Below are 10,796 nucleotides of genomic sequence, written 5' to 3' on the forward strand. Positions count from 1 at the left end.
CCTAAGGGTATTTATTTTGTCAAAATATTTACTTATCATTTTGAATACGTCTACCTGTGCATATTTGTCAGTTGGTGGTTTTCTGTCCTTCCTCTTCTTTTTTGATCGTTCCACATTTGCATAAGTAGGCTCGGCCGCTGGACCCGAGGCTTGCAGTCTCTGGGCAGCCTCTCTGCTTAGAGATTGATGTCCATCCTCTAATACATTAGAATAGACGCCACTACAAGAGATTACAGTGAACATTAAATCTTCTTAAATACCGCAAAATTCCAAGGCGTTTTTCGGAGGTGGTTGGGGAGCACATCATCGATCGGAGTTATATATATAAATATATATAAAGGAGTTATATGGAATAAACAAGGTCTTCCCGCTCCTAAACGAATCTGGTGACCCCCCCCCCCCCCCCCTTTTTTATTTCAAAATTTAAGTTCCCTTAAAGTAATAAACCAGTAGGCGAAGTTTGGTTAAAAATCTATGTTCAGTTCTATTTCAGGGTAATGACCTTAAGTTATTTTCAGTACTTACAGCTCATTCACCGAAGTTCCGTCTGAAAAAGATGGCAAAAACACAAGATCAGCTACTACTGAGGTAATATTTTATAGCAAAATATTTAAAATTTGTACTAGTCAGAGAAATACCCTTCGATTTCTATAACTAACGAAGTTCCTGGGGATTGGGAAGTCAAACGCAAAAATGAGGCCACCTCCTGTTTTAGGCGCCTCGAACTTTGCTAAGAATTTGACTCGAAACTGTGCAAATTTCAAGCTGGGAAGCTTAGTGGAGATAGGTTATCAAATTTCCAATCCATAAGCGGCGTAAAAACCTTATCTTTTCAGGGACGGCGTTAACTTTTAGCTTTAAAGCAAAAGCTTTCAGGAAATTTAAGACTTTGTATAGAGAAGTTTGGAGTAGTTTTGGCGGGAATTGAACACGCGTGTGGCGTTTGACCGCTGTGTGTGATGGCGCAGTTGTGAACCTCTCACTAATGTGGTGATTCCGGCCAGGTACCATATGTGGGTTACGTTTGTTGTTGGTTCTCGCCTACTTCTTTTTTCTTTTCGTGTTCTCCGGTTTTCTACCATCCACAAAAACCAACATTTTAAAAAATTCCAATATGACCACATAAAAAGCGACCCGGCCTGATGTGGCTTCCTCTTTAAATATAATATCATAAATTAATTAAATATGTTTATTCGGGTGCCTGAAAATCGTTAAGTAAAAGATAGATCCTTGGCATCCATTAGCAAAAACCTTGGCAGGTTTTTGCTAATCCTCTTTACGTTATATTATTGCAGCATTCATACACAGCACTTAACACCTTTTCACAACTCACTGATGGGGTTAGCTTGGAGAGTTGCCTAATCCAAACCACGAAATAGGGCGTTAGAATTGACATGGCAATTGCCGCCGGCTGGAAATCTTCAACTTGCCATGTTAACTTTACTGGCACATAATACACTTCAGACATTACACTTCGAACATTATATTAAGCTTATTATTAGAATGTATTGTAAAGTAATGAGAAAACATAAAATAATTACCATGACTTGAAGGCTTTTTTCGGCTCCAAAGAATAATTATCACAGTGATACCAACAATGAGCACAACAACAGCTGCAGTTACTCCAGCGTATATAGCAGCGGCCTTTCCGTCATCTTCACCAGCATCACCTGATTGCATACCACCACCACCTTCTGGTTCTACGCCACACAAGAATACACAGCAAATAACTGATTAGTGTCAGGGCCGCTAATTAGGTTCCGTCGCTCAGCACGTAAACACTGTAATTGGTGCAAATGCATTCTTAAACTTGATACAAGTCTTCCAAGTCTTGATATAAATGATTTGTTTACCAGTTGTAATGCCGAGGTATTTTGCACACCTTTAGTTAACGTTTGTTTCTATTATAATTTAAAATGCCATATTTTCTTACACGTATATACATGAAGAAGGAAAAAGTCTATGTATAAGATATATTGCCAGTCATCATATCAGCTTTTATTGGCTCTTAACTGTAAATCGTAAAAAAGGTACACGCATAAATGAGGAACATACCTCCTTTCACCTTGACTCTCTTGATTTTACTTTCCTCTATTTTACTTTCACCATGCACGTTTGTTGCTGTAACTACAAATTCATACTCCTTGCCTTTCATTAGCTCAACTTTCAATTCTCTAATTGAGGTATTAGTAATTGTCTTCAGCTTGGTCCACTCTCCTGGATTACTATCAGTCACTGGTCTTTGGTACACAGTGTACTGGGTAATGCCACTTCCATAGTCTTTTGGTTCTTCCCATTTAAGAGTAACAGTACTGTCTGTTACTTCACTAGGTATGTCATCCATTTCCACAGCTGCTGGGACTCCTGATGCTTTGACTCTCTTGATCTTCCTGTCTTCTTTTAAACTTTCACCAAAGACGTTTGTCGCTGTAACCACAAATTCGTACACCTTGCCTTTCTTTAACTCAACTTTTAGTTCCCTAACTGAGATATCAGTAACGGTCTTTATCTTGGTCCATTCCCCTGGTTTACCATCAGTCAGTACTCGCCGGTACACAGTGTAGTGTGTGATTTCTCTTCCATTATTTTGTGGTTCACTCCACTTCAGAGTAATCGTATCGTCTGTTACTTCACTTGGCAGATTGTTAATTGTCGCTGACGCTGGGACTCCTTTATAAACAAAAATATCAAGACAAGGGAATTTTTATAAAAAAAAATAGTAAAAAGATTTCTCTCTGAAAGACCTTTCCGTGTCATTAATTTAAACTAATGAACCATTTGGTATGGCCATATTGAATGAGATTCATCATTTAGTGTAATCGTGTATCGCCATGTCACTGAACCTCAATGGCATGTGATTTTAAAAGTTGGACTGATTTCCCTGAGACAGAATGAAAAACCTTTCGCTATAAAAATCTGGTAGCTAAACGACGTTAGTCAATACATTACTGTTTTTATGTCCAGTTTCACACGTGACACGCTGTAAATAGCGTTATTATGAGTCCTTAGTCAGACAACTTGTCTTAAAACAACTCAAGCTACAGAACACTGTTTTCTAATTTCTTTTTTTTTAATATTATTGTTTTATTTTTCATTGTTTCTTTAATTATAAAATGGTTATTGAGAAAGACGTCTGACGTTACATGGTTCAAGCACGTTACGATCCCTGGAAGATGACTTAACACCATTCATTTATTTATTTATTTATTTTTTCATTGTTTCTTTAATTATAAAATGGTTATTGAGAAAGTTAATCAACTTCCTCATGTTTTGGAATGAATATAAAATCAGGCCAAAATATCAACAAACAAATTCTCCTAACTGGTCCCATACCTCTCTTTTATTATGGTTGGGAGAAGTTACACTTGGAGGTAATTTTCTTATATCAACCCTTTATACCCTGAATATCAACAAGCAAATTCTCCTAGCTGATCACCACATAACTCTTATGGTAAGGCTGGGGGAAGTTACCAGGAGGTCACATACTTTATTTAATGGCCGGCAGATCACGGTTCCAGAGGGTTAGAGGTAATGAGATTTGCTTATCAATATCAGGGCCCAAAGGGGGTGATTATTGCATAGCTATAACAAAACAACAACAAAGTGTGGCTGAAAATGGGGAAGTGGGTGACAAAGTGCTCCACCAAAAATATGTCAGCCCCTTGTACTCCTGGAGTGTCAAGCTAACAAAACCTACAGCCCAGGGAGAGGCACACGCCGGATGGAGAGGAGGGAGTGGGGCAACCTCTCAGGGCCGACAGTGAGCATTCCTGGGTAGAGAAGAGGGAGTTGGGCCTCATCTCTGATTGGAGGTAGTTGGGCCTCCATGCACTAACCTAAATCCAGGGAGTACAGAATAAAGGGAGTTTGGCCTCCAAAAATATCGAGTTTATGGGGGCAAAAGTGTGACAAGAGGAGCACTTTATCCCCACAAAATGCAAAGCATTCCCCCATTGACGAGCCACAACGGTAGAATACATAAAAGTAATAAAGTCCAAAAGAAATTACAAAGAGTCCACTAGTGTTTGGGAAACTTGTGCCAGAACTGAGGGCGGGGTTTTGATATATCTCTCGAAACAGTCTGAGGACCATCTACCCAGAACCTTAATAAGCCATGGGGGCAAATTGGCTGCAGCAGCTGTGGTGGCTGCACCTATTCTAAAACTATGCCCAGCGTATTCTTTGAAATACAGCCCCCCCTTGGAAAGAAGGAGCCTTGTTTCTTTTGTAAGGTTTTCCCGAGTAAGAAAGGAGCCAGATTTATAGGAGAAAAGGGGCCCAGTATTAGTAAATGGGGTCCTAGAATTCAGGTATGCTAACATAGCAGAAATAGGGCATAGATTTGAATTAGTTCTCCCAATTACTATAGACTGCCCTGTTCTAAAGGGGTCTGTCTTTGAAACCTTTAAACGAACCGGCATATACTTGGGCGAAGAGGAGGGCATAAAGGTCACATCCGAAAAAGTTAGATGGCATTTTGGGTCAAAATTAGAGTTACATGTCAGTTCACCAATACGAAGGAAACCGAAGAAGGCCAGAGTCATAGCTGCCCAAATCATGAGGGAGTCCCTGTTGTCAGTATATTTGACATTGAGAAGATGATAAAATAAATTTAATAAGCCCGATGTGATTGGTCTGCGAACTCTAGAATGCACACCCTGGGAACGTTTGATTCCCCGAAGAACAAGCTGCAGGCGAAAAAATTTGGAAAGGTTCAATTCATGACAATTGCTAGAGTGGTGGTGTTTTACTGCAGATAAATTAATAATTCTTTTTGGTACTATGTTTTACTGAACGGGCCATGCACACCGAAAAGTTTATTAGGATATCCTCATCGAGGGGGAGCTTGGGAGAAACTCTCATTTGTGAACAAAAGGCATAAAATTGTCGCACACCAGAACTATATGCTTTCTTTGTGTTATGAGAAAGTGCCATTCCCAGGTAATACTCAGCTTCCCTACCGTGCAGGTGGGCCGGGATGGGGTCTGGAGCTGCATTGGACTGAGGGGCTAACTGACGGAAACGCTCCATCTAAAAACGAGAAAGAGAGTACGCGATATTGTTATCTCTCCCAGGGACGTGTACTGCACGAAAAAAGAAGTTATGTTGGAGGGTACAGAGAGTTAGGTTCCTAACTAGGTCCATAATGCGGGGAATTTTGGATTTTTTGGAATTAATGACCTCCACCACACCCTGATTGTCGCAAAAGATTTTTATGCGCTTAGAGGTCCACTGGGGCCCCCACAAATGGCAAGCAATGTTGATGGCAAATAGTTCCTGCCAGAGGATACTTATGCCAGGTTGACCTAACTGTTGGTGGGGTAACCACTTTCCCTGGAACCAGCTATTTTGGAAAATGCCCCCATAACCCACCGAGCCAGAGGCATCTGTAAACAGGGAGAGCATATCGGAAGTGTCCCACGAGGATGACAGGAACAACCCTACCCCATTCCACTTATTAATGAATAAGCTCCACATTTAATTTGAATATCCTTATAAAACCCAGTAGTAAGCTTAATGTGGTGGTGGGGTTTTTTGACACCTCTGGTAAGGCCAATAATTCTTTGGAGAAAAGGGCGCCCTGGTGGAATGACCTTACATGCAAAATTTAGTGTACCAATCAAAGATTGAAGTTCTTGAAGGGTTGTGGAACGCTTAGACTGGAAATCTTGGAGAGCGGTTTTGATTCGCTCAACCTTGTCCACAGGCAGCCTTGCTTCCATTTTTTTTGGAATCCAGAATTATTCCCATAAACTGTATAACAGTGCAAGGACCCTCAGTCTTGGGCACTGAAATGGGGATATTAAGGTTCCTGAAAGTGAGAATCATGCTGGAAAGACTCGCCTGACAAAGGGAGTCAAAGGGCATGGTAGAGGCAGGGGGTTCAATTATAAGGAAGACATCCAAGATGTGACATACAAAGGAGATTGAGCAAGTATTAAGTAAGATCCACTCAATGGCATCAGATAATTGATTAAAAATAAATGGGGCTGAGCGGAGCCCAAAAGGGAGTACTTTGTCAAAATAGTAAAAACCATTCCAGAACATCCCTAACAGTTCCCAATCATCTGGATGGACGGGGAAAAGCCGAAAAGCAGACTCAATGTCAGTTTTTGCCATGAAACAGCTGAGACCAAACTCCTGAATAGCGGCAACTGCATTATCTATGGTAATAAATTGTAGTGAATAGTCATCTTTTTCAATAAAGTGGTTAATGCTGGATGTCCCAGATTTTGGGAAGGACAGATGAAAAATTGTGCGAAATTTTTGGGAGTGCTTTTTGGGGACAAGGCCAATGGAGGAAACTTGAAAATTCTGAAAAGGAGGGGAAGGAAAGGGACCCACAGTACGCCCTTTAGAGACTTCATCTGCTAAATTTGTAGAAACTACCCCAGGGTTCAGAGAGGCAGTAGGCAAGTTTTTTGAGAACTGAACAAAGACAATATGAGCATTGAACATGCTCTTTAGAAAAGGCCCGATGCTATTGGTCGATGATGGGTTTCCTGGGGTACTCACGTGAAAAGATCACATGAGGTAGATCACTGGACAAAGTACAAAGCTCAAACAAGAGTTATTGATTAACTGAAGTTTATTTCCGGTGGTCAATAAATTGTTATACGTCTGACGTTACATGGTTCAAGCACGTTACGATCCCTGGAAGATGACTTAACACCATACATTTATTCATTTATTTCAACGTACATTCATTTATTTCACATATACTTGGGCCGAGTATCATGTCCACCGTAAAGGGATTACCCATATATGACCGCTCTCATGTGGCTTTGATAGCTCAGTGGTAGAGCATTGCACTGGCAACGTAAAGGTCGTGGGTTCGACTCCCGCTCAGAGCCTGAAAATTTTTTTCAGGTCTTCAGTAGTGTAAGGCCGCATTTGCATTTATCATATATATATTTCACTGCTACTGCTGGATACACATTCATTTATTTCACATATACTTGGGCCGAGTATCATGTCCACCATAAAGGGATTACCCACATACGACCGCTCTTATGTGGCTTTGATAGCTCAGTGGTAGAGCATTGCACTGGCAACGCAAAGGTCGTGGGTTCGACTCCCGCTCAGAGCCTGAAAATTTTTTTCAGGTCTTCAGTAGTGTAAGGCCGCATTTGCATTTATCATATATATATTTCACTGCTACTGCTGGATACACATTTATTTATTTCACATATACTTGGGCCGAGTATCATGTCCACCATAAAGGGATTACCCACATACGACCGCTCTTATGTGGCTTTGATAGCTCAGTGGTAGAGCATTGCACTGGCAACGCAAAGGTCGTGGGTTCGACTCCCGCTCAGAGCCTGAAAATTTTTTTCAGGTCTTCAGTAGTGTAAGGCCGAATTTGCATTTATCATATATACCATTCATTTACCTTCATACTTAGTCTTCACTGCCTTTTCTGCAGCATGTCCCTCAAACACAGCATTCCTGGCAAACACCTTCACAATGTACTCCGTATCTCTCTCTAGACCTCCAACAGACAGACTTGTTGTACCAGGGTCAGTAACATTCTCATTCTTTATCTCAGCGCCACCCTTTAGTATGACCACTCGGTACGCTGTGATAGGACTCCCTCCATCATCAGCTGGTGCAGTCCATTTTACTGTCATTGATGTGGCTTCAATATCTGATTGTCCGGTAACGACTGTCGGGGCGCCGGGATTCTCTAGAGAAAGTAAAATAAAACGGCGTAAAACGATTGGAAATATGCCTTGCTTATGCTTTCTATAATTATTATCACTGCGTGTTCTTAATTGTGTTTTCAATTAAAAGCCACTTTATCACCTCACTCTATTAGGAATGGCTTGAACCTGTTGAATGAAAAAGGAGATGAGAAAAGAGGAATTCCAATATCGAGTGCCGAGTGGCTTGAATGTCTGATTGTCCGATAACGACAGTCGGGGAGCCTGGTTTCTCTAGGCAGTAAAGAAGAAGTCAAAGAAAATCAAAAGAAATTTGCGAGAAAATCCAAACAGAAATTATTTATACACATCATCAATACACACGTTAGATGAATTGTGTTGCCGGCTTCCTTACGGTTACTGCTCTCATTATTCCTTTTTGCGTTCTTCACGTTTTACGCAACACACAACACTAGCATGCCTCTAAAGAAAGACTAAACTCGACTGTTTTCTGTGCCGCGTGATGTGGTTTTAAGATGAGAGATAATGGCTAAGATTTCAGTAAAGAGATAGCATGCTAGTTGCTAAAGGCATGGAAAAACTTGGAAACATGTTTGACTTTCCAGAAAGATGCGTAACGCACACGTGTTTCCCGAATGTTTCCTAGTTTTGTCATACGGGAAGCATTGTTTTCAACGTTTGGCAGCCTCAAATTTAATTAATGTCGAATGGGAAAACTCGAGCGAGACTTCTGCTTCGAGTAAGAAAAAGTAGAAGAACGAAGGTTATAGACAGACAAGGAAATAAAGCAACTATTTAGAACAAGCTATGAAGAAAGGAAATGTTCATGGCACTTCACCAGCAACAAATACACCGACCGAGACCAAAAGCCGTTGGCATTCAATAGCACGTTTCCAATTGCAAGTACAGCGAAACAAGTACTTATGCACATAAACAGAGCAAACATTTTAAAAACAAAAGCCCGGGAATTTCCCCTTACAACGGTAGTCAAACGTCAGCTTAAAAAAGCACATCGCGTCTACCAGAAATTCCCACCAAATCACATATCTAATAAATAATAATTTTTTTTTCGCAACATCAAGTAACACCAGGAGAAACAAGAACACCTACTTATCTGTTGTACTTTCACTATCTTGAAATCAGCAGGAGTGAGCCCATTGTCAGCATCACACTTGTAGCCACCAAAATCTTGATCCCCTTCCATCTTCACATTCACTGTGTTCTGTGTAGCCGTGATTCTCTTTATTGCATTTCCATCAGGTTTGTACCAGGTGAGTGTTGGTGTAGGAACACCATCTGACACACACTTCAACGTCACTGTCTGACCAATCCATGACTTGACAGCTGATGTTGTGGCTTCCTTTATTGTAGGCGGGTCTAAAAAGTGATTACAGTTGAACATCTTGAGTTGTAATATGAACACTTCCCTATCCTATTATGAATACTTCACCTAGTGTAAAAGAGACTAAAATCCATAAAAAAACTGAAACCGCTTCAATAGTACTGATGCGTCCATTACACCCCGATGCCTCTTTTCTGTCATACACTTTCAATGTAGTTTTTTTGTAAACCATAACGAAATAGCAAATGCATAACAAACATTTAATGAGCTATTTAAAATAAAAGCTCGGTTTTTGACACACTTTGCCACTTCAACGTCACTGTCTGACCAATCCATGACTTGGCAGTTGATGTGATGGCTTCGTTTATTGTAGGCGGGGCTGTAAAATGATTAGTGGTATTGCATCAGACAAAATAACAGAAATTGGTAACTGCGAAAAAGGTCATTTAAAAAAAATTAAAAAGCTAGGTTTCCATTCACTGATTTAAGCACTGCAGCATGCCACATTAACAATCCAGTAATGGCTACTGTGGCTGTAAGAATTGTTAGTGAGATCTCTACTTTTTTCAGAGATGATCCAGAAGCAATTGACGAATTTAACTCTGCAGATATGCAGAGCCATTTTAAGTGTGATACTTATGAAGGCTAAAGAACTAAAACATGGAGAGGAATGGATGTCTAAATCGAGCGCCCTTACCTCCCTTTCAATGAGAAGAGATTGGTTGGCTTTTCCAGCTTCTGAAAATCATAATTATTCTGCCTTTAACATGAAACTGATTGAAGGCGAGTTTTGTATCTGGTAAACGCCACCGATATTTTAAAAGTTGTCTCGAAACATTTTTTCCCGGATCATACATAACATTTGCGTAACATACATAAATTTGCAATACATAACATACATAAACTTCCTATGAATACGAAAATTGGGTGATGACACCCATATTGAAAAAGGAAGGCTTTTAAAAGCTTTATTTGACCCCTTAGGGTACCATTCTAAAACAGACACACAATGCAACCCTACAAGATAACTTCATTGGTAAAAGCATTGGCGTTCTGTCCCGAACACTTAATTACTAAATACTAAACTCCACAATTTACAGCCCCATCCAAGATGATAAGCATCCTCTCCCCTTTCCAATTGGAGAGCCCCCGAGATATAGAAGATATAGACTTACATTGCACAGTTACATAAACTTTCGCTGTCTTGTCTTGTCCCACTCCATTGCTTGCAGTACAGGCATACATCCCGGCGTCACTTCTGTCACTCCTTTGAGTGTTCGGATCTTTTAACACAGCTGTGCCTTGCAGATATTTTCTCCATGATATAGAAGGTGTTGGAAAACCTGATGCAGCACATCTCACAACAATAGGATTTGTTACATTCACTGTAACGTTTTGTGGCAATACGGTAAACTGTACAGGAACTAAACGGGAGAAAGAACAGTGAAATAAATTAGGTTTTACACCTCAGGCAAACTTGGATAAAAAATCGATATCACTGTTGGTGCATCTTCTGCAAAGAATGCCACCATGCCACAAAAAAATACAGCCATTCACAAAACAAGAAAGCCGTTGTATATTCGACGGTATTCAACTAAACCTTCCCATAGTGCACTACGACCTTTTTTCCCGGCGAAACATAGATAGCGTATTTTCTATGGCGTGGTATATAATAGATACTCGTCACTTCTTTTTTTCTTCGTATACACACCGCCTAACGGATCGTGTGTCTACCGAGAAAATACAAGTGACTTGTGGGACATTCCATAGTGTATCACTCGAAAGGG

The 10,796-nt window shown here is 40.4% G+C and overlaps 1 protein-coding gene across 1 annotated transcript; it reads right to left on the minus strand.

Annotated features, from left to right (window-relative positions):
* Positions 1–54: 54 nt before the first annotated feature.
* LOC144640910 (neogenin-like) lies at positions 55–10,433 on the minus strand (the record flags this gene model as incomplete). Its single annotated transcript, XM_078499967.1, has 7 exons — positions 55–220; positions 526–547; positions 1,542–1,700; positions 2,056–2,670; positions 7,397–7,690; positions 8,778–9,044; positions 10,185–10,433. Coding segments are annotated over 7 exons (1,772 nt in total), but the record flags the coding sequence as incomplete, so codon positions are not given.
* Positions 10,434–10,796: the final 363 nt, after the last annotated feature.

Source organism: Oculina patagonica, unplaced genomic scaffold (genome assembly GCF_052425735.1).
Source record: "Oculina patagonica isolate OP01 unplaced genomic scaffold, crgOcupat unplaced552, whole genome shotgun sequence".
Taxonomy (NCBI): Eukaryota; Metazoa; Cnidaria; class Anthozoa; order Scleractinia; family Oculinidae; genus Oculina; species Oculina patagonica.